The sequence below is a fragment of the Periplaneta americana genome, chromosome 16 (genome assembly GCF_040183065.1).
Source record: "Periplaneta americana isolate PAMFEO1 chromosome 16, P.americana_PAMFEO1_priV1, whole genome shotgun sequence".
Lineage (NCBI taxonomy): Eukaryota > Metazoa > Arthropoda > Insecta > Blattodea > Blattidae > Periplaneta > Periplaneta americana.
The window spans coordinates 5,763,338-5,788,273 of NC_091132.1; the positions used below are offsets into that span (position 1 = coordinate 5,763,338).

Sequence of the window (24,936 nt, forward strand, 5' to 3'; positions counted from 1 at the left end):
ACATGTTTCGGGGGCTATGCTCCCCCATCTTCAGTGGTTGTAACACGACTGCAACAAGAGAATGGAATGTATAAAGATCTTGAATATACTACAAAATTATGAAATTTATAAAATACAAAGTCTAAGACAATATCGTTAAAAAGTAAAATAATCTAATGTATTGAATTAAAATTTCATTATAAACTTAATTAAGAATGATTTGAAGAATAGTTATTAAATATTTTTAAATGATATCTTATGGAAGGAATATATATAATACAATTCTGATAATACAATGTGCAAATCTTAAGTAATACTAATGGTGACACAAGAATAATGTTAAAATATCAAAATATTATAGAATATGAATGACAAGATGTGAATGTTATTCATTCCAAAATATTTTAAATTAAAAATTAACCATCAATGAAGTTGAAAACTGATGTTGAAAAGTTTTAAAAAGAAGTTTAAAAAATATAACTTATGTTCTTATACTATAAGTACAATAAGAAATACACTCTTAATTAAGTTTATAATGAAATTTTAATTCAATACATTAGATTATTTTACTTTTTAATGATATTGTCTTAGACTTTGTATTTTATAAATTTCATAATTTTGCAGTATATTCAAGATCTTTATACATTCCATTCTCTTGTTGCAGTCATGGCACAACCACTGAAGATGGGGGAGCATAGCCCCCGAAACATGTATGGTTTTTAACCAATTTTATTTATTTTATCAATAAATAGTGTTCAGACAACTGTAATAATTATCTCCATTATTTTTAATATATTATAATGTTTTCACTTCCATTTATTGTTGAATAATTGCACAAATTACCAATTACAAGGAAATTCACCTCGCAACATTTTTCAAGCACACTACAGCATCCCACGTGTTGGAAGAGACTAGCTACTAACACGTAATCGGAACCGTTTTACGGAAATGGGAATGGGAAATAATCTGAGGAAAGCGAGAACACTGCACCCACTCACGTGGTCTGTGTTGTCACATGTACATTTTACAAGTTCAGTATCACATGCTTTTGAAGAATATCAGTTCTTGTAAAGTCATACTACCATTATTGTTCAAAGTTGCCGGTGGCCAATTTTTTATGTTAAAAATGATGTAGTTTGGAGTACTTTCAATTTCAAATATATTTGTACAAAACTGACAACTTGGTTGTTGCCCTGTCTAGTAGACAATGAATGGAAGTGAATTTCAGGGGCCAAAAAGATCTGCGATACTAACGTAGAACTACTTCCTCTATATAAACCCGACTTTAACTTTCAAATATCCTTGAAAGTTTCAAACCATGAATAGTAGCCTATATAAAGTGCAATGAATAATATTTTTTATTTATAATTTAAAAAAAAAAATGTATATGGTGCCTTTCTTAGGTTTGCGTTAAAACTGTTTTTATTGTGCCTCCTCCTAGATGTGTTATAGTCTGGTTGAATGCATCATCGTTAGGTGGCAGCGGTAGCGAGCTTGCTGCACGACCAGTCGGTTTCTATTTCCCGCCCATGCGCTGATTCAGAGGAGGATCTCCTCCCTCTCCGTTCATTTACTCGCTTTAAAACTCTGCTTCTTTCTCTGGCCGCTAGTGCGCTGTTGTCTGTGTGTGTTAACTACAGTAGAGGAGGAATGGATTGACTTTCCTCCACACAAACAATCTCGCATCCTTCTCACAGTTTTCTAGCAGCACATGAGTGTGCGTCGTTTAAAACTCGATCAACCGAGGTTTTCTTATAGCTGTGAACTTAAAAATTATCGAATCTTCCTTGAATTTCAAGGCACATATTTTATTTGGTATTTACCTTCAAAAGAAGAAAAATGTGAGGAGGACGTTCCTCCCTTCCCTCCCCCGAGGAACCGCCACTGGTCTATGATGCATGGTTTCCCTATGTACTTATACCTTTAATCCCAGGGTGAGGAGTATTCATTTGTTTAAGACAGTTTTAAAAATGATGAACACAGCTGCGAGCAGATATAATGCCTTGTGAGCAGATTCCTGAGTCCTGTTAATGTTACAGATGTACTCCTGTAAGGAAACAAGGAAATAGGAGTAGTTAGTTTTCAAAACTTATAGCAATCTTATCAAACTTTAGATTGTCAATCTCTGCTTCTGACATTGCCCTATGCTGTGAGGACAGGACAAGACTGTTAGAGGCCAGTCCACAATGATATATACAGGGTGAGCCAATTGCACCTTCGGAGAAACTGCAGTTAGTGTCCTGCAAGAAATTTTTCAAAGTCCAATGATGGGACATTGAGCATGTGCAAGACACAGACAAGTAAAGGAGCTGCCACACCATAGATAAAGCTGGTGCTCCAACAGTAACATGTACTCAAACCGTTTTAGCCAACGAGTTAGATACTCATTGATTAAAGTTCTCGTTAACACTTTGTTAGAAACATAAAATTTACTTTGTCATACGTTAAAAGTGTTAAAATTGTTAAAAAAGGTATTTACCTTCGACAGACGGCCCGTTTCGACGCTATGTGTCGTCGTCTTCAGTGTCTCTTGGACCACTGGTGATCTTGACTCTGCGATGTGCAGTTGGCCAACCCCCACCATAGAAGCAACACACCCCCACCCCTACCATCGACAACTGCACATCGCCGAGTCAAGATCACCAGTGGTCCAAGAGACACTGAAGACGACGACACATAGCGTCGAAACGGGCCGTCTGTCGAAGGTAAATACCTTTTTTAACAATTTTAACACTTTTAACGTATGACAAAGTAAAAGTTAGATACTATAGAGAGGCTGAAGACCTCTGATAAGCGCTCCCTGCGGAGGCCAACAGTACTATGGATCGTTCCCTAAAAAACATGGCGGTCTATAGTACCGCCAGCCTCCGCAAGGAGTGCTTATCAAAGGTACACTGCAACGAGTTGGTACATGTATTATATTTTTCAGATACATCAATATTTAATTTAAACATTTCGCTATAGGTTTTGTAAAAAGCTGATTTATAAATGAAAAAGTAATAATTAAGACTTTAAAATTTCCAAAAATGTCTCATTCCCTCATTCCCTCGGATTTAAATTAAATGTGCTGGATAATTAAACCCTCTCAATACAGGTACCATTGCCGCAGAGAATTATAAGATAAGACGGACTGAGCATAAGCGAAGTATCTGTATTAATAAGTTTGTACCATCAAGAGTTTAGTATTTATTGTGTTTATAGGGTCTACTCCAATTTTCTTTTTATTAATGTGTAGGGCTCTTTTTGTTACCAAAGAGGAAAGTTAGCACTTGCATCACACACAATTTGTCATTATTGTTCAAAATAATGTAAGAACAGTTTTATTCTGCAAAAGCCTCTGCCTAGTTGCAAGACACGTGTGAGATGAATGCTTGTTTCAAATTATATTAGACTACACGATGTCTCCATCACGCGACAATATTTGTTTCAAATTATATTAGACTACACGATGTCTCCATCACGCGAAAAGAAGTGTACCTAGCTGTGGCTCCTGTTGTTTCTGATAACAATGTTAATCGTATCTTATCGTTTCAATAAATGTGGTGAGTTATGATCACGAGTAACTTTCTATTAGTGTCATTCTTTAATTATTATGTTGCATGCTAAGAGATTATTTGTAGTTTTAATAATTGCAGTTTTCAAAAGTTCTCTGTGTTAATTCCAATTTCAAATGAATTTTTCTCAACAACTTAATTACTGGATATTTTTTTTAATTTTCGCCACTACCTTTCCTATATTTTACTACTATTAGTTACATACGTCGTCTCTCTTGATATCACCTGGTGAGCACTGAATTACATAATTTCATATTAGGTTAGATTAGCTGTAAGGTCAAAAAAGTATTTATTTTTCTTCTGCCGATTAAATTCATCTGTCTTTAGGTGCTTTGCTTTGGTTGCATCGAGTACCGTAAACTGGGGTAAAGAGGATCACATGTGGTAAAGTGGATCATATGTGTATTGCCTAGATAAGGCAGCGCCACATGGATCACACATGAAAAGAAAACCTTTCTTCTATAAGTGCCACTAAAAATAGTTTTCTTTGCATGTGTGATCCATGTGGCGCTGACTTATCTAACAATACACATATGATCCACTTTACCACATGTGATCCTCTTTACCCCAGTTTACGATATAGCTTGTCATTTAATATCTGGGCTATATTTAGTGAAACTAATAAAACATAGGCCTACAGCTGTTATAAAACGTAAAGTTTTGTGTGTATTTTACTTTTTACTTATTAACACAGTCTTAATGTGTAACTCAATTCACAATAATACTAACTTCATCACAGTCATTTCCTACAACATCCGAGCCACGCCCCTTTGTTTTGACTAACCGAAATATGGCGGACCAATGTTCAATTGTCTTCACTTTCTGAGATCTTTGTCCTCTCTATAGTATCTAACTCGTTGGTTTTAGCAGGTACATTTCACAATAGCTGAGGCTCAACATAACAAATGGCGGCAGTTATATTGCTTTGTTTAGGGCCGTTTTCTCTAAAGATAGTTAAACTTGGGATAAATTAAACCCGTTCTATTAAACAATTATAACCTACACTTTCGGTATTCGAACTCAGGAAATATTGCCGTCACTTTGTCCAAACAAGAGACTGTAATTTGGCGGAAGATGTGCATTGTCTATACAAATTTTTAGATTTTTCCTGCAATTTTTTATGTCTCTAATAAAGAATTATAAATTTTCGGAGCTCAAACCCAGGATATAATGCCGTCATTGAATACAAACTACAGACTGTAATTTCGCGGAAGTGGAGCAATGCGTGTACATGTTTTTGGACTTTTCTGTAATTTTTTATACCTATAATGATGAATTATATATTTTCGGGGCTCGAATTCAGCCTTAATTGGTTCCTATGGTGGCAGTTCCATAGATGAACAGTTCCTACTACAAATATAATCTTTGTAATAAGACAGCAGCATTTTACACTCTTTGCGTGTCTTGTACTCTCTGCACGACCTGCATTAGATTTTTATCGAGAGGAAGATTGGCATAAGAAACAATTTTCGTTACAGTGGAGGCAGATGAGTTAAAGCGCAAAAAGCGCTAGAAATATGTTGGCACTCCTTCAGATGTTACAGCATAGAGGGACAAATACTGCAGTTGAGCCATTTTATAAATACTGTTATTGTAAGTTATCTTGGACCTTACATCCCCTAAGTCTGTCTTTCGAACTGCTCGATACGGCATGTACTCATCAACGTAACGGCACGGCAAGGATGCCTCTCCCTCGGGTAACGTGACTCTTTTCGGAAAACGTTGGTTCTTTCACTTTACGGCTCTCTAGTGTAAAAGAACTGGGTTCAATATAGACATCTCACGACACTCCAGTTTTGAGAGGAGAACATATTAGCCTGTAATGAGCAAGAATTTAAACATAATCGTGTGGACACTTCTTCTCTCTCATCCGGGCTGAGGACCGGCAATGGCGGAGTTACTAAAGCCATTTCTATACATTATATAGGCCTACATGACTTATACCTACAGCTGATATGTACATATTGTTATAACAACATTTTACAGGCTTATTATTTGAATTTACATTAATTTACAATTATACACAATCCATATCCCTATCACTGCTGCCATCATCGCTTGGTCCAAAATTAATTATTATTTCGTCAATGGCATCATCCATTCGGAATTATCTTCTTAATCGTAGGTACTACTTTCTGAACAAGATAGAATTCTTCGATTGTATCCCGAATGACATGTTGATTGAAGTCGTCCATTCAACTTTACACAAGTCCTAATTCTGGAATGAAATAATATGTTTTGTAGAACTACAACAAAATAATAACTTACAACAATAATTCATTATGTCGCTCACAGTACACACACTACTGTACATTACTATTATAGCAATAATTTCTAAACATTACATACCTATTCTTTCCCGGAGTAGTGTGAGGTTCATTCGGTTGTAATTCAATATTATTCTTAATTCTCTTCACGGAACTAATACTTTTTCCAGAGTATTTAGCCGCTCTCTCATATTCCTTACCAAGAGGTTCCAACAAACATTTGTTTAATTTTTCCTCATCGCAACACTTAATTATATCTCCGATAATTTCTCTTTCTCCGCTGTGCATAACAGCATTACTTTTTCTCCGCGGTGGTGTGATTTCACCATAATTACTACCCTGTGGTTGCTGCTCCATGTTAACACTACTGGTAGGCAGCGAAGGAAATAGCTCTATGTTTCTTGACAAGAGATTATGCTGCGGAGCATGAGCAAACAACTCAGTTGGCTCAACCCACGTTACGTGCTTCCTTCCCTCTGCCCCTCTGTCCCCTCTCAAGAAGTTCAAGATAACTTGCAATAACAATACATAGTTATGCAATCGCAAACACTAGGCCTACTCATAAGCATATCTGAAATGCAAAAGTGTGAATGACATGATCAAGCCACTGATTTTACGCTATTCTACACTATTCCAGAAACTTCTGATCAGTGTTGGTTGGAATCAGATTCAATAATTGAAACAGGGAGATAAAAAAACCCACTAACTCCAATTTTTGACAAAATTGAGTTACGGGCTGAATGATGCTTTTTAGTTTGCCCCGCATGCGTGGAAGGCAAGAATACACTAATATCGACATTCATCTGCATTCTGGGGGCTGTTTTAAAACTCGTGGAAGTCGGAACTCCACTTACTCTATGGAATAAGAGAGTTTTTGCATTCCAAGCTTAATTTCCCGGCAAGTGGCAACACTATCGCTCAACTAGGTGAGTAAATTGATAAAATACGGTATTCTGAATGTCACAAAAATCTATAAAATCCATGTAAGTAAGACTATTAAAGGCACAATATCGAGTCGATTAACTTCCAGAAACCCAATACAGATCCATCATTCCCCAGTCAACTGAAGTACAATTCAGCATTGCCATTGAAAGAAGAAAGCAAAAGGACTTGCAAAATTTAATGCAGTTTATTTCTGAGGAAAGTAGGATGAATTACCAAACTCTGTTTGCGGACAGTAATAATCTAGAATCTAGATGCACAGGAAGAACATGAGAGTGAGAGAAAAAAATAGACTCTGTAACATGAATGAGACTGTGTTAACATTTTAATATTGTTTGTGGTTTTATTTGTGCATTTTGATGTGCTTTATGGTAATTTGTGATTTTCTGTCTCATATATTTGAAATTTAAAAAAAATGTAGCAATGTTAATCTTAATAATAAACTTCCATTTTCTCGTATATTCCAATGTTTCATAAGGGAATTATGATATGCTTATCTTTTTTTGTTCACATGGTTTATATTTATTCACTTTTCTTAATTCATACACTGTGGAAGTCAGAAAACCACTAACTCCAGCAGTGTTTATTTCAAATTGTAGCGTAAGATAATGTAAAAATTTAGGTTTTGAAGTATTTAATTGATAAAGAACGTAATTTTACACTATAGTAATAGATAAATGTATAATATTTAAAGTTAGTAAGAGAAATAATAAGTTTTTTCTCTCTCCTGTGAAATTTGATTTATTGGAGTTAGGGAGTTTTTGACTTCCCTGTCTCAATTTGAAAGAAGCAACGAAGAATACATATTGTAAAGACAAAGTGTATCCGTAGAGACTGGAAAGAAGTTAAAAAAATAATGCATTTTGAATCTTGCGTACACCACTTTTAACACTTGAATATAATTAATTGATGAACTAGTGGACTTACTCGTGTTAAATATGTAATATTTGTCCGGCTTACAGCTGTTTCAGTGCTTCACGCACCATCATCAGAGCCTACTAGATCGCAGCGTCATCTCGAACTTCTCTGCCTGTTAAGAGGGTGTGTTTTATTGTTGGAAGGTGTTGAAGTGTGCAGTCGAAATACATTACACTAACATATGAAAACAAAAGCACACATAAGATCGCATCTTCATACAGAAAACAGAAATACAACATAACATACAGAACAGAAAACACACTACAAAGACATCTCAACACACAAAAAACACAAACAAATAAATACGACCACACAGGTGTATACAAACTCACATGTAATAGTTGCGACCAGTTCTACATAGGACAGACAGGCAGATCATTCCAAACTCGATACAAAGAACACATTAAAGTTCTGAAAGCTTGTTCTGAAATATTATCCCATCCGTTAAGCTATCTATGCAATTTGTCAATGCAATGTGGTATTTTTCCAGAAAGACTCAAATATTCAATAGTAAAACCAATATACAAAAAGGGAGATAAATGTACTATTGCTAATTACAGACCCATATCATTATTAACAACATTTTCAAAAGTGTTTGAGAAAGTTATGTATAATAGATTATATCATTACCTGGAGTCCAACAATATATTAGTTTTAGAACAGTTTGGATTTAGAAAACAAAAATCGACAGAGAATGCTGCTTTTAGTTTGGTGGATGAAATACTAAATTCATTAAATTCGAAACTACATGTAGGTGGGATTTTTTGTGACTTGGCTAAAGCATTTGATTGTGTAGACCATAGTATATTAGTAAAAAAATTGAAGTTTTATGGTATTAAAGATGAGATGTTGGGTTGGTTTACATCGTACTTATCAAATAGAAAACAAAAAGTAGAAATAAATGTACCAAATAGTCATAAAGTTACTTATTCAGAATTTAGAAATATTAAACATGGTGTTCCACAGGGGTCAATTTTAGGTCCATTGTTGTTTCTAGTTTATATTAATGATTTAGCCTTGACCATAAACAATTTATCTAAAGTAATTTTATTTGCAGATGACACAAGTGTAATTATTTCAAGCAAACAATACGATCATTTTATAAACACTTCTAATACAGTGCTGAATCTAATGAATGAATGGTTCCATGCAAATAAACTAGCACTTAATGTTGATAAAACCAGTGCAGTCAAATTTAGTACACACAATAGTGCTCAGGTTTCCTACAGTATTCGATTAAATGGAACTCATCTCAAAGAATCTATAAGCACAAAGTTTCTTGGTTTAGAATTGGATAATCACTTAAACTGGAAAACGCATATAGAATGTATTACTCGTAAATTGAGCTCTGCCTGTTATGCATTAAGATCCTTATCTACTATTGGTGATATAAACTTACTTAAAATGTCATACTTTGCATATTTTCACTCTGTAATGAAATATGGATTAATATTCTGGGGTAACTCGTCTGAAGCTAAACACGTTTTTGTTTTACAAAAGAAAGCTATAAGAATAATGGCCGGTGTGCATAAAAGGACCTCATGTAAAAATATTTTCCGAAACTTAGAAATCTTGACTTTACCTTGTGAATACATTCTTTCCCTAATGATGCTGTATATTAAGAACCAAGATAAATTCAGTACTAATCAAGACATTCATCATTTTAATACAAGACATAAATCAGATCTTCATCTACCCTCTGTTAGTCTAAGCTGTTTTAAAAAAGGAGTTCGCTATTCATGTATAACAGTCTTCAATGCACTGCCTAATAATCTTAAAGATTTGAAGAACAACGAGAAAAGGTTCAGAAAAGAATTAACCAAATTTCTACATACTCATACCTTCTACACAATTGATGAATTGTTTATGCTTGTGAATTAAATTATTCTACTTAAATGACATGTACAATTTTATATAGCTCAACTAAAATATGTTTTTATAGTGACTTAATCTGTTTACTATGTATTGTATTTTTTGTTTAGCATAACTGATGAATTGTATGTACTGTATACTTCAACTGATGAATTGTTTAAGCTTATAAATTGAATTAATCTACTTCATATGAATTGTATAGCTTAACGAAAATAAGTTTGTAAATTGAACTAATTTGATTGTATATGTTTGTATAGTTTGGCTGATGAATTGTATATGTTCTTAAAATGATTACTAGTCTGTGTAGCTCTACTGATGAATTGTATATAGACCTACTGTAAATTGAATGGTAATATGTATAGCTCAACTGATCAATTGTTTATGATTATAAATTTAATTAATCTACTTGATATTAATTGCACAAATTTGTATAGCATAATGAAAGTATGCTACTTTGTATTGTATATATTTGTATAGTTTTGGCCGATGAATTGTATATGCTTTAAATTGAATAGTAATCTATATAGCTCTACTGATAAATTGTTTGTGTTTGTAATTTGAAGTAGTTTGCATGATATGTATTATCAATTTCTGTATATCACAACTGGTTGAATTGTTTATACCTTAAATTTAATTAAATTGTTTTGTATTATAATATAGCTCAACTTATGAATGATCGTTTGCGTTTGTAAATTTAATAATCTGATTGGCTATGTATTGTATACTTTTAGTAGAGCCATCGATGTAGCTCAGTCGGCAGACTCGCTGGGCTGCTGTTCCGGAGCTGCGTTCGGGCTTGGGTTGGATCCCCCTTTGGACTTTTGTTTCTTCCGAGGTTTTCCACAGCCGTGGGACTGAAGCCGGATGGTCTATGGCGAGTCCTTGGCATCAACACCTTTGATTTGATTACCCCCTTTGATTTGATTACCTGGTTGGGTTTTTCCGAGGTTTCCCCCACCGAAAAGGCAAATGCCGGGTAATATTTTGGCGAATCCTCGGACCTCATTTCATCTCACTACATCTCGCCAAAATGTAAAAAAATTGTACAACATTGTAAAAATTGTAGAAAATTACTAAATTGTAAAACTATAAAAATTTGTAAAAATTGTAATTGTAATATTGTAAAATGTTGACATGTTCCACATCTTAAAGCTTCATTGCTCATGTAAGATCTATGGAATAAAATAAATGAATGAATGAATGAATGAATAACCAGAGGACACAATACATCTACATACGCCGATCACATAACTAATGCTAACCATACATACAATAACATAAATGCGGATATGGAAATCCTACACATACAACCCAAGAACCAAAAACTCAACACACTAGAACAATACGAAATATACAAACACACTAAAACACACCCCGATCAAATTCTCAACACACAGATCAATGTCAGTACACACACACTATTCGACTCCACACTTCAACACCTTCCAACAATAAAACACACCCTCCTAACAGGCAGAGAAGTTCGAGATGATGCTGCGATCTAGTAGGCTCTGATGATGGTGCGTGAAGCACTGAAACAGCTGTAAGCCGGACAAATATTACATATTTAACACGAGTAAGTCCACTACTTCATCAATTGATTAAAAAAATAACAAATCTCTGTCACTTGCAACTCCACTGAGATCAACACTTTGCTGCTTGTCAGGTGGAATATGCTAGACAAGTGTTGTAAATACATCACAAAACGAGACCAGCAGTTTGAGCATGAATTATAAGACACTAATAACCTAATATTTTTAACATGTCAGAGCTCACGTGGGCTACTATTGTAGTCCACTGTTGTCCTGCAATATCTTCGCGACTTTGCCTTTTGTATACCTTTCCTGCACACTTGTAACAAAGCATTAGTGGTGTTACAGTTCATGACTTGACCAATGTTCAGGGTGAGAGCCATTATTATTCCTTGGGGTACAGTTGTAGCCTACGCAAGTAAACCAGTACGGTAACTTCATTTTCGAAGCAACTTCTCATAAATTTATATAAACTAGAAGATATATAAAATTAAGAAATATAACAAAAAATATGGAAATGAATAATTAAAAATTATAACAGATTAAAATAAAGGTCAAATTGTAATGGGCTACAATAGTAGTTGACGTAAGCAATAACAGGATATTATAATCGCAAGCTAAAGAAAATTAAAGAAATGAGATTAAATAGTTGTTGTTTTCTAATGCCAGGCGTTTGAAAATAAAGTCATTTGACCTCTTGCACTCCAATATTTTTCAAAGATATTATCATGACCAGCCACTGAAGCACAGATTTTGAGGTGAGATTAAATAGTAAAAAGACAGATAAAGTTATAATAAATAATAATAACATTGATACTGTTCAAGAATTTAAATATTTGGGTAGTACAATTGACAAGGATGGTGGAACCTTTGAGGATGTAAAGAACCGAATAAAAAATGCAAATAGTGCATTTGTCCAGTTGTACCCAATATGGAAATCTTATATTATATCTAGATCTACAAAAATTAAAATCTTTAACAGTAATGTGAAATCAGTCTTATTATATGGCTGTGAGACATGGAAAACAAGTCAAATTGTACAAAATAAACTGCAAACATTTGTTAATAGATGTTTACGAAGAATTAAAAAAATTAGATGCCCAGATATAATCACAAACTCAGAACTATGGAAGATAACAAATCAGAAAGAAATCACAATAGAAATCAAAAGACGAAAATGCAATTCGATAGGGCACACAATCAGGAAAGAAGATGGAGCAGTAGAAAGAATGGCTTTGGATTGGAACCCCCAGGATAGTGGAACAAGAGGAAGGCCAAAAAATACATGGAAGAGAACAGTTTTGGAGGAAATTGCTAGGGAGGGGAAAACATGGAGCGAAGTGAAGAAGTTGGCTACAAATAGGGTCCGATGGAGGCACTTTGTGAATGCCCTATGCTCCTCATGAGGAGATACAGGAGTTTGATTGATTTATAATCGCAAGCATTCAAATATTAACATAATATGTTATTAAAATTTATAAGTAAAACCTAACCAACTAGTCACAGTTTCCTTCATTAAAAATTTTTAAACAAACAAGAAAGTGTCTAATTATAAATTTGTGCTAATATTCCCATGTCACACAATAAGTGCAAAGTTGCCTATTGGTAAGGAAGACCCAGATGACCCATCTGCTTTGAAATCTTCTATAATCAGACACTGTAATTTCGAGGACATACTATAAAATGCAGGGTTGCATAAAACTGAAAACCAAAGGCAAATGAATCACCTATTTTACTGACAAAAACAAAATCAACGCACTGTTATTACATGTCTAAAATCAGCACTTAAAAGTTTCTTTTCTTCTACTTCTTCTTGAGGTTCACTGTAACACTGGTTATTAAAATATAAAACTTTGTAACAAAACATGAAAACTTTTTAAATTGTTAAAACTATTATACTGATACTTTTTAAAATAAGTGTAACACTTTTACAAATTTTTAAGTTTTTTAATAAAGAGGTGTGTGTGTGTGCGTGCGTGTGTATACAATGCCTACCCACTTCACTTACGTGATTCGGGTTTCGCATATTGCGGATAGATGGCAGGACTGTGACCTATTTTTCAAGTTGCACACCACTTCAGTGGGCCACGCTGTGTATGATTATATCTGTGGAGAGTTATGTCATGTATACTAGGGTGAGTGTATGTGTAAGTGTAGTGTAGAGAATGGATGACAATGAAGGTGAGGAAGTGAGAAGGTTTTTAATAAAGTTTCATATATTATTCTTTTATTTATATGTATTATTCAGTACATACTCACCTGAGAAAATACTTTTTAAAGCGCAAACTGACACATCTTATTTAGCAGATGTATCCTCTCAGTGGTGATATTTGTGACCTTTTTTCCAATCATTCACTGAAACAAATAATATGAAACATAAAACGCGATGTCCAAGAGAAGTAAATAAAAGAAATAAAAAAATCTAGTCTCATTTAATCATAATCTGTATTATTATATTACAGTTAAAATAGTATGACAGTGACAAACACTAATAATAGAGAACATCAATTTTTCAATGTTAAAAAAGAATTTGTTGAAGTTCGTTTTAAAATTAACTCACTGAAATGTGTAAGCAATAACCAGAGGACACAATACATCTACATATGCCGAACACATAACTAATGCTAACCACACATACAATAACATAAATATAGACATGGAAATCCTACACATACAACCCAAAAACCAAAAACTCAACACACTAGAACAATATGAAATATACAGACACACTAAAACACACCCTGATCAAATTCTCAACACACAGATCAATTTCAGAACACATACATTATTTGACACCACATTTCAACACTTTTCAACAATCGAACGTACCCACACAACAGGCAGCGAAGTTCGAGATGATGCCGAGATCTAGTAGGCTCTGAGGATGGTGTGAAGAAGCACCGAAACAGCTGTAAGCCGCACATGCTTACACAATTAACACGAGTAAGATCGCCATTTAATCAATTATTTATATTCAAGTGTTAAAAGTAGTGTACGAAAGATTCAACATGGAATAAATGCAAGTCTTGTGTTTGCTTGTTGGATCTAAAGGCTGCTTGTTTCTCTTCCAGTTGTCTTTTAATCTGGTTTGCAATATTCTTGTAAAAATGTTCAAGATGGTTGCAATGAGATAGATTGTCTTGTAACTGATTTGTAAAGGAATGTATGGAATCAAATATGGACTTGTAAACACTAAAGTAGCATAATGAATTATGAGATATGCTGGCATCAAGAGACTTACTTACTTACCCTGGCATTCCTTGCTGCAGTAGTGTTTTTCATCTGGTGAAGCCTCATCAACACATAACTTGCAGCGCTTGTACGTGTTAGGAGCAGGTTCAACTTTGTTACAATAAGCACACAGCCTCAGTCCGTCTGTGAATGACATAAAACGAATAATGAGAGAACTGAAACACGAATACAGAGAAGTGAATTTGAACAGTAATGTTCTATAGCAGGCATTCTCAACCTGGTGCTCTTTTAATGATATTTGGTACTCTCGTCTCGCGAGCACGAATGCTCCTGAGGTTCCTTTATCAATTCAAACTTTGTTGTTTCTGCAAGAACAAATAATGTTCCCATCCATCCATTATAATATTTTAGCGACCTGATAGGCCTTCTCATATTTCATGGTGTATAACCCATTTCAATTCAGTGTTGACTTAATTAGAAAAATCAAGATTATTCAAGAGAATTATATGGCTACTCGTGCAGACTTGAATTGATAGATCTCCCGTGCTCCTTAGTGCTGAAATACTATGTACAGTAGTGGCAAAAAAAACAGGACTGACCCTTGTAGCTGATTTCAGAGTCACAGATTCAAATTTTGCTAGTCACAAAACACATCCATCTTGTATAATTAATTGTAACAATGAAATTTATTGCATTTGTTCGATTCGTACCGTCTTTTGTTTCCTTCAGTGCCTCAAACTTACAGACGAAAAAACTTTGAGAGTTTTATTTTCATCTGGCATCAGTATTACATTTCTACCTCTATTCGGCAAAGATAACTGCGTATTTTTACATTAAATAGCAGTACATACCTCTGGCTTCACTATCCATATTCAAATTACTACAGTTTGACACAATACACAGCACAAGATTCTTTTGTATCAGCTATAAGGGTCGGTCCGGTTTTTTTTTTTTTGCCACTACTGTACATATTTTATTTTAAAAAGATAAATTCATACCTCTGGGGAACAAAATATACATTAAGTTCCAAATACGGCGAAGTGTTTCTAATGTCTATGTTCGGGACGATTTACCTATGTGAAAAACTTTCCCACTTATGAAATAACCTACCTCAAGAAATTCTGAGTAACATTCAAGTTCAACTGTAACATCACCCTGGTGAGTGTTTTAAAATGTATTTATTTTATTTATTTAGTTTGTTTATTTATTAATTTGTGTTTATTTATCTTAATTGAGGACGTAGCTGCAATAAGGGCCTATAGCCCCAAAGGCCCTTTTTCCAGAGAATGCATAAATCGATTCTCCATAGTTTCTTTGTTACACCCACAAACTTTCGTTGAAACGTTTTTAACGACAACGCTAGTAAATCTGTTTATTTTAATATATGTTATAGGCCCTTAATCTATAGAATATGTTCATACATGAAAAACTGCCCTCCAAGACTGAATCTTCAATCAGCGTCTCGAGTTCCACTGAAGAAAAGTAAAGTTAAGGATGTCAGAGACTTATTTCCATATGTAAAAGAGGAAAGCCGCTCATTTTATTAGTCTCTTTTCTAATCTTCTCAGACTATGGAAGATGAAGAGGAGGGTGGAAGTGATGACGAGATGAGCAGGGAAATCGTGTGGAAAATATGGATGTGGAATGAACAAAAATAATGTCCTATCTTGTTTGAAAAACATTTTTTACTATTCAACAAGTCCATGATGTTGTTTGATTAACTTCTATTCTTTATTTTGTTTTGAAAACATTTCTAACTTTTCGAAATGTTCATTATTTGCTATGTTATGTGGGAAATATCTCAAGTTCTAAAAATGTTAATGATTATTATTAATAATACCGATATTGCTGTATTTTATAAAAAAATTGATAATAATTAATTTTTTATGAACACTACACACAGCTTATATATATTTTTGAACTGAAAGTACGTTCTCCAGAAAAGAGGCCCATAAAATGCATTACTTGAATACATTGTTCTTTAAATATATAACACTGGATTAAAATGCTTTTAGCATTTCTGTTATATAATGTAAAAAACACAATACTACTTACCCAGCAGTTTCATACTCATTGGTTAGTGCATTTAGTGCACTGCTTTAAAAATTTCAACTCTATATATCTCAGAACAGCATTTTGGAGTTTGGGCCCTTATTGCAGCTACGTCCTCAATTGTGTATTCATATATTGAACCTAATCGATTTCATGATGCTCGCTCATTTAGTGTTACAAGTGGGCGGTGCTCACAAGCTAAAAAAGGTTGAGAAGCCCTGTTCTATAGAATCAGTTTTATTTGTAGATGATGAAATGTTGCTGGGAGATCAGAAGATGACCTTCAAAGAAATGTGTACCAATTAAGTAACATTTTAAAGAATGTAACATGAAAATAGCAAATGCAAAAAATGGTCTCTCTGGAAAGTGCTATAATTAGAGCAAAAATTGTAATTGATAATAGACCAACACAACAACACTTCTGATTGAGGTTCTGGCTGATATGTATATCTATTATCAGGCAGTGTCCCGCTCTGTGGCGTCGCGGTCTAAGGCATCCTGCCTAGAACTCGCGTTACGGAATGCGCGCTGGTTCGAGTCCTCATGGGGGAAGAAATGTTCTCATGAAATTTCGGCCAGTGTATGGGACCGGTGCCCACCCAGCATCGTGATGCACTTGGGGAGCTACGATAGGTAGCGAAATCCAGTTGCAAATACCAGCTATAACGGCTGGGGGGATCATCGCGATACCTCCATTCTGGTTGGATGATCGTCCACCTCTGCTTCGGCATGTGGGCGTGAGGCCAGCAGCCGGCTGGTCGGTCTAGGCCCTTCACGGGCTGTAGCGCCACGGATGATGATTATCAGGCAGTACATCTCACCTGACGAACAAGAATTGCTCAATATCGTGTTACAGATGGTACCGTGGATCATGCCACTGTTTATGCACATCGATCGACTGATTTTACGTGATCTGTCATGGTTTACTCATGGCTTATATTCGAAAGAGAATACTGACCATTGACGCAAATACTTGCAGCAATGCTGTAACATTGTAACGAAAGTTTACTGACCAGTGATGCTAATACTTGGAACATTATTCTGTCGTTGCAATGAGTTCAGACTCTGAATAAAATACATGGACAAAAGCTATAGTTTTATTCACAGTTAAGAATTATGTTTTGAAATGTAATTATACTTATCGACTCCAAGGGGGCTATATTTAATATAATTAAATATGTATCAAACCTATATGCACACAGAATTATTCCAATTCAGAAACAACTAAGTAAACTAAAAGAACTCCAAAAGGAAATAACATTTCAATGGATACCTAGTCATTGTGGTATACCTGGAAACGAGAAAGTCGATAATATTGCAAAACAGGCAACATATTTGCAACCAAGACCTCTTCAAGTGATATCTCTATCCAATGCTTTTGCTTCAGTAAAGTCTCATTTTACAAACCTATGGATCAACAATTGGCTCTCTTCTGACAAAGGAAAAATTTTACAGTCTGTACAAAAGAAACCAAATGACCTGAAAATGTACAAAAACTTGCCCAGACATGTTCAAACATTTTTAACAAGAGCCAGAACAGGTCACCTTGTCACTCAATTGTACCTACACCGATTTCACATTTCTGATAATCCTACTTGTCTGTGGTGTAATAATCATGATGAAGATCTGGAACACATTCTTCTATACTGTCCATCCATAAACCACAAAAGAAGTCAATTAAAATCATCAGTACCAGTTGCAGAAGACACAGCCCTGCAGTATATATTGACTACACCCCACCTCTGGCTACTAGCAACAGGCATCTATAATGAACACCGATCAAAATACCCCTCATTTCTCATGAGAAACAACAACTGAATAGACTACAGTGGACTATAATGGACTTTATGTTGTCAGCAAACAGCTGGATACATTAAGAAGATTGATTGATTGATTGAAATGTAATTATAAAAAATGAGATGACTGAAACTTTTTCATAAAAATACGGACATTTAACAAATCTTCAAAAATAAATATTGACGGCAGGACAAACCTTCAAAATACGGGCATGTCCTGCTAAATACGGACGTTTGGTAACCCTGTATCATTAGAATCTCAATTCTCTCATTTTCTGTTACGAATATATTGTTTTATGTTGATTTCATCAATAAAACTACATAACACAGGGACTAACAAAATAATACATCAACAATAATTATTGTTACCATCTCTCCTTATACTGTGAAGTGCTCTGTAGAAAACAAATTAAATATTACATAAAAAAAATTATGCTCTTTCAGATGATATTAAAGAACTTGAGGGTGCCATTTAAAAATGTTTTCGGTGACGTCATAACTCGCACAATAATAGTCGCAAAAAATTTGTTTCCATAAAAATATTCCTTTCTAAATATAAGATCTGACATGTCTTGAGTTTTTTTTTTTTGTTCAAAATCCCATCATTCAGTTTTAATAGAAATTAGCGTTATTTTTAAACACCCTGTATACTTGCTAAACACGGTTCAGAATACACATGCATACCTTGTATAGCCTGGTCACTCTCTTTACTCGCACCTGCCACAGACCGCTGTGCCTGACTAGGCTTGCCTGCTGGGGTGTCAACAGACTCCGCTTCTTTCTCGTCGTCATCATCATCATCACTTGACACGGGATGCACGAAGTGAAAGCCTAGACTACTTGTTTCCAGAGGATATATCTTGGGCAATTTCACAGTTTTCACCATTGCAATTTCCTTGAAATGAAAGAAAGAAAAATTTACTGTAATATAAATATCATTCTCTCACATACAGAGCTTATGAGTTAATTTAATGCAATAATATACTGGGTGTTCATTTCAAAGTGTGTCATGACGTCACTTTTGTTGGGTCACCGATTTGAAGCGAGTTTCAGCTTATATGTCAGAGAAGTTGCCTATTATTTAAGGCGTTCTTCAATCTGAACTTGAGAACGTGTACGGTATAACTTGCACGTCGTAGCAACAGATGGCGGTCTGTACGGTCTATGTGCTACCATAACCTCTTTCGAACTGTGTTTTGCGCGGCCAAGTCGTACGCAGGGTATTTGTTATCATCGGTTGCGTACGGTAACATTCCACAACACAAATCAAATGCTCCGTGTCCATGTTGACCGTCGAAGTTAATGTCAACAAATACGTAAGTAATCGTCTTAACCCTCTCCCCATATCCCGACAGTACGTATTTCCAAACAGTTCACATTCCTGCCACTACTGGCGTTACCGTACGTATCGGTACGTACTCTTCAGAATGAACGCCGTACTTGCTAGGCAACTTCTCTGCCTCACAGGTTATACACCTCTGCGGAAGTGTAGGAAGATTGAATTCTCTAGGCTCATCGGCTAGCTACATGACAGCATACAGCGAGCCATGACACATTTTGAACTGAACACCCAGTAGACATCACTGTCTCAAAGTAAGAAGAGATAAACTTCAGCAGAATGGCTGAGTTCAATGTCTCTCTTTCTCCACCAGCTGTGCATGCCTCGCGACTGGTACAGTTGAGCACATCACCTCACAATGCTGCTTTCAAAGCCAGGGGAGATTTCATTATTTTCTGACATTACATTGTAACATTATATTTTTTCTAGTGTTTCTTGTTATATTACCAGTATGGTTGTGAAGTTTGGACTCTCACTTTGAAAGAGGAACAGTAGCCAAGGGTGTTTGAGAATAAGGTGCTTAGGAAAATATTTGAGGCTAAGAGGGATGAAGTTACAGGAGAACGGAGAAAGTTACACAACACAGAGCTGCATGCATTGTATTCTTCACCTGACATAATTAGGAACATTAAATCCAGACGTTTGTGATGGGCAGAGCATGTAGCACGTATGGGCGAATCCAGAAATGCATATAGAGTGTTAGTTGGGAGGCCAGAGGGAAAAAGACCTTTGGGGAGGCCGAGACGTAGCTAGGAGAATAATATTAAAATGGATATGAGGGAGGTGGGATATGATGATAGAGACTGGATTAATGTTGCTCAGGATAGGGACCAGTGGCGGACTTATGTGAGGGCTGCAGTGAACCTCCGGGTTGCTTAAAGTAAGTAAGTATTTTGGACTTTTTGAGGACATATTTAGTAATTTTTAGGGCATGAACTTCCTGGACCTATACATATGACTAAAACTGTCATATTGCTTCACTTCATACACCAATTAATTTCAATATTTAGGATATACATTTCCCAAAATGAGAACCATATCAGTACAAATCATGATATGGCGTTGTTAGCAGAAGAGGGGATGATACTAAAAGATATGCTACTGAAGCTAAATGACTGCTGTGAGCAGTATGGGATGAAGATAAATGTCAACAAGACGAAGACCATGGTCATAGGAAGAAAAGTAAAAAAAGGTAAACTTGCGAATTCTAAATGAGGCAGTAGAGCAAGTGGACAGCTACAAATACTTGGGGTGTACTATAAGCAGTAACATGAGCTGCAGCCAGGAAGTCAAAAGGAGGATAGCAATGGCAAAGAAAGCTTTTAATAGAAAAGGAAGCATCTTCTGCGGACCTCTGGAGAAAGAACTAAGAGACTAGTGAAGTGCTTTGTGTGGATTCTAGCATTGTATGGGGCAGAAACATGGACATCACGACGAAGTGAAAAGAAGCGACTAGGAGCTTTTGAAATTTGAATATGGAGAAGGATGAAGCATGTGAAGTGGACAGACAGAATAAGAAACGAAACTGTGTTGGAAAGAGTAGATGAAGAAAGAATGATGTTGAAACTGATCAGGAAGAGGAAAAGGAATTGGTTTGGTCACTGGTTGAGAAGAAACTGCCTATTGAAGGATGCACTGGAAGGAATGGTGAACGGGAGAAGAGTTCGGGGCAGAAGAAGATATCAGATGATAGACGACATTAAGATATATGGATCATATGAGGAGACAAAGAGAAAGGCAGAAAATAGGAAAGACTGGAGAATGCTGCGTTTGCAGTGAAAGACCTGCCCTTGGGCAGAACACTATGAATAAATGAATGATTGAATGAGTACAATATACGTGGTACAGTCATTAAGTTCTGACACTGACGCCTGAAGGGTAGGCACCCACAAGAATCAGGATGTCTCAGAAGATGCCGCGTGATACGGCGTACACTTAAACAGATCGACATCCTCCCTCAATATAGTCGCCGTTGGCCGCTATGCACGTCTGCCAACGTTGGTGTAGGTACTGGAAGCACCGCTGAAAGATGTTGGCAGGAAGATGCCGTACAGCTTCTCTTGTGGCAGTCATGACCTTTTCGGCCGCATAAAAATTACCCCTCGTAGGATTGATTTCATGAGGGGAAAGAGAAAAAAAAATCGCATGGTGCGAGATCAGGTGAGTACGGAGGATGTGGCAAAACAGCGACCTGTTGCCTTGCAAGTTCCTCTTGGACAAGGATGGAGCGATGTGCAGGGGCATTGTCGTGTAGCAACAGCCAATTCTTCCTATGCCAAAGCTCAGGACGCTTACGACGAATTGAATTGCGTAAACGGCCAAGAATCTCTTTGTAGAGGATCTTGTCTACAGTTGCACCTTGTGGGATGAATTCTATGTGAACAATTCCATTTGAATAAAGAAACTGTTAAAGCATCACCTTGCCTTTTGACCTGTCTTGTTGCGGATTTTTCTGACGTGGAAATAATGGCGTTTTACAGGTGGCGGATTGTCGCTTCAGTTGCGGATCGTAAAGGAAACACCATGTTTCGTCTCCAGTTATGATAGGTTATAGCAGTTTCGCCTAATTTCTGACAGAACGTGATGTTTGCCCGTTGCTCAAACTGCAACATACTCGAGTTCCGACGCGCACATTCAAATCACCGTCACAACAATGACCGTAGTTCTGCTTACACTATATGCACGTAACTGTATGATGCTAAGACGAGAGACTAACTGACAAGGTACCATATCACAGTGCTACCTATCCGTTCTAGTGCACCACACCGCCACTATGCCCTCAGTCTCAGAACTTAATGAATGTACCACGTATTCAGTGTCTAGTAGGTATCTTTTGAGCACTGCAATAACATGTATTACAGATTACACATCACACGTACTTCCACTGCATGCCACCAGGGAATGGCATGCTGGAAGCCAACAAGCTCTGCCAGTTCGTCACCCCACTTTTTCTTGAGGGCTTCTTCAAACAGGTGAACTCTGTGAACCTTGGAAAAGTTGTACCACTGAACTGGGGCTTTCCATGGCATGTCAGTTAACGCACTCACTGACTTTGCTTTCTTCCAGCGTTTGTGAATCATTACCAGCCCTCCGGAGAATCTGGTCCACACCAAGAATTTCACGAATTTCTGCAACATTGTGGAGATGACATTAGTTAAGCTATCTCAGTATTCTTATGATGTGCCTCTAGGAAGACAAACAAGAGTATCAATAATGGTGCATCATTCACTAATTTTGAGGAATGTGAAACCAGCGTAGAGATAATTAAGTATGGACACTTCACGTCGGTATCTTTGATGTAGCCGGACTGATTTCAATGACCTTCAAACTAGCTTGAGCGTGAGATTGTGCTTTCTCCCTAGAGTTGGCGCTGATATCACACCAGCTAGCAGCCGACACAGCGGAAATATAACACATACAATTAATACATCTCGGTACATTATGTACTCAAATAAAATAAATTGGATCCATAAAATAATAAATCCGTCATTAATTGTAATGTCTAGACTGTAGAGTTCCTTTATAATGAGAGTTGAGACGTTGACCCCAACAATAATTAAAATATGTAATGATTTGATAGCGCTGAAAATGGAAAAACAAAACTCTTATGAGAGGTAAAACCTATATTATATTATATACAAATATTAAACGAATTCGATACTTAATTTTATAATGTATTATATTATTTTATAATATAATTTATTATGTCTGAAATATAAAAAAATATTATTACAACTAGTTTGTCTCTGAGAAATAAGGAAAAGCTGTTAACTTGAATTTATTTGAAGCAAAGCGTTACTGGATTATGCAATAAGGTAGGCGATGTTTGGATCCTGTGTCTCAACTCTATACTCAATTATTATCTTAGCGTATGCTCGATTACACTAACTTCTAGCGCTTGAAAGTGGAACTAAATGCCTGCGCACAGAGAAACAAAACACAGGAAAATTCGCTCAGTGTCCATTCTTTATAATCCCTATTCACTGGTGAAACTAACACACAAAAAGTCTTCATTGATAAATAAGTACATTCGGAATAGATGCATTTTAGGACCCATCAGTCTAATCGATAGTATGTCAATGTAATCGATAATTAAATTACTTTGTTAGAGTTGTCCACTCTCCTCATTGCTTGAATAATGTTACTATTGATTTATATTTCCCTGGACAACAAACTCATTACCCTTGAACCTTAATATTTATATGTATTTCCCTGGACCAACAAATTTATTATATAATAAATAAAACTGCAGCTGTTAAGTAGCCTATTCATTTACAGCAAAATATAATCCTCCATTTAATGACAATAATATAATATCAATAGTTTCATTAAACAAATCGCTACTTCTGTCCACTTTTTTTTTTTTCATTTGTGGCCATATATTACATTCAGAGTGGGTCCTATAATGCATCTGTTCCAGTATGTGAGGAAGACGACGTAATTATTAAACCATAGCTGTGTTCTTCTCTCAGTTTGATGAAAGCCAGAGCATTAGATTAACAATAAAAAATTCTTGTGTGACTGTCTATATTTCTAATGTCTTCAACAAGCAACATTTGATAACATAATCTCAAGGGAAAAAATGGAACTCTCTGCATCATAATCCACAGTTAATTCCCGATTTACCACGAAAATCGTCTGTAGCTGCATTTAGATTGGCAACAGGCCATGATTGTTTGGCCAAACACCTGCATAGAATTGGAACATATCAGTCCCCTAACTGCCCATTGTGCAACTCAAACCAAGCAATGGATTCGGAACACCTCAAAATCTGTGCTTCAGTGGCTGACCATGATAATATCTTTGAAAAATATTGGAGTGCAAGAGGTCAAATGACTTTACTGTCAAACACCTGGCATTACAAAATAACAACAGCAACATATTTCCTAATGTTTGAATTGTTGGCATTTTGGTTAACTATTTTTATATAGTTATTTAAACATATGTAAGTGAAAGTTGTTTTAGCAGGCCTATTTGCAGTAATCATATAATAGGATTTCGACATTTGGAGAAGACTGAATTCTTATGGGTTGTTATCTTTTTGTAATATCACCAACCACAGATCATAATCGAAGAGTTTGGGGCAGGCACCCCTACATAAATTTGGAAAATATTTAATGAATTCTTGCTCTGTACAACTTGCAATAATTCAAATTTGTTCTAAATAGCTACACAACTACAGAATATGCAGATGTTTCAGAGAGATGTAGTACTGTACTCCAAAGCAAGGAACTTCCTTGAGAGGAATGTCATGTTATAATCCTGTAAGTCCTAGCCACTGCAAAATACAGTATAGATGGAGAAGCGAGATCTGGCGTGTGATCTTTGCAATAGGGGAAAGGATGGGGCAACAATGCATACACTTTATCTATACTAATAATAAATCTGTAGCCAAAATTTTTCTTGTACTTTTCGATTTTCTATACAAAATTTTGATAGGACTGATATTTAATGAGATAAATAAGTTTTAAAATTACAATAACAACGCCATCT

The 24,936-nt window shown here is 35.7% G+C and overlaps 1 protein-coding gene across 2 annotated transcripts in view; it reads right to left on the minus strand.

Moving 5' to 3' along the window:
• Window positions 1–627: 627 nt before the first annotated feature.
• LOC138691203 (uncharacterized) overlaps window positions 628–24,936 on the minus strand; it is a 62,314-nt gene continuing 38,005 nt past the window's right edge. Inside the window, exons 8-12 of one of the 2 annotated variants that reach the window (XR_011329763.1) lie at window positions 22,323–22,571; window positions 18,789–18,999; window positions 14,314–14,439; window positions 13,324–13,419; window positions 628–2,026 (exon numbers count right to left, since the gene is read on the minus strand). Coding sequence is in view for 1 of the 2 variants with exons in the window: in XM_069812993.1 (XP_069669094.1) it covers window positions 13,382–13,419; window positions 14,314–14,439; window positions 18,789–18,999; window positions 22,323–22,571 (624 nt within the window). In the remaining variant the exon portion in view is untranslated. Of the gene's footprint in view, window positions 2,027–12,321; window positions 13,420–14,313; window positions 14,440–18,788; window positions 19,000–22,322; window positions 22,572–24,936 lie in introns of those variants that run through there. The other variant, XM_069812993.1, reaches the window with a different exon arrangement.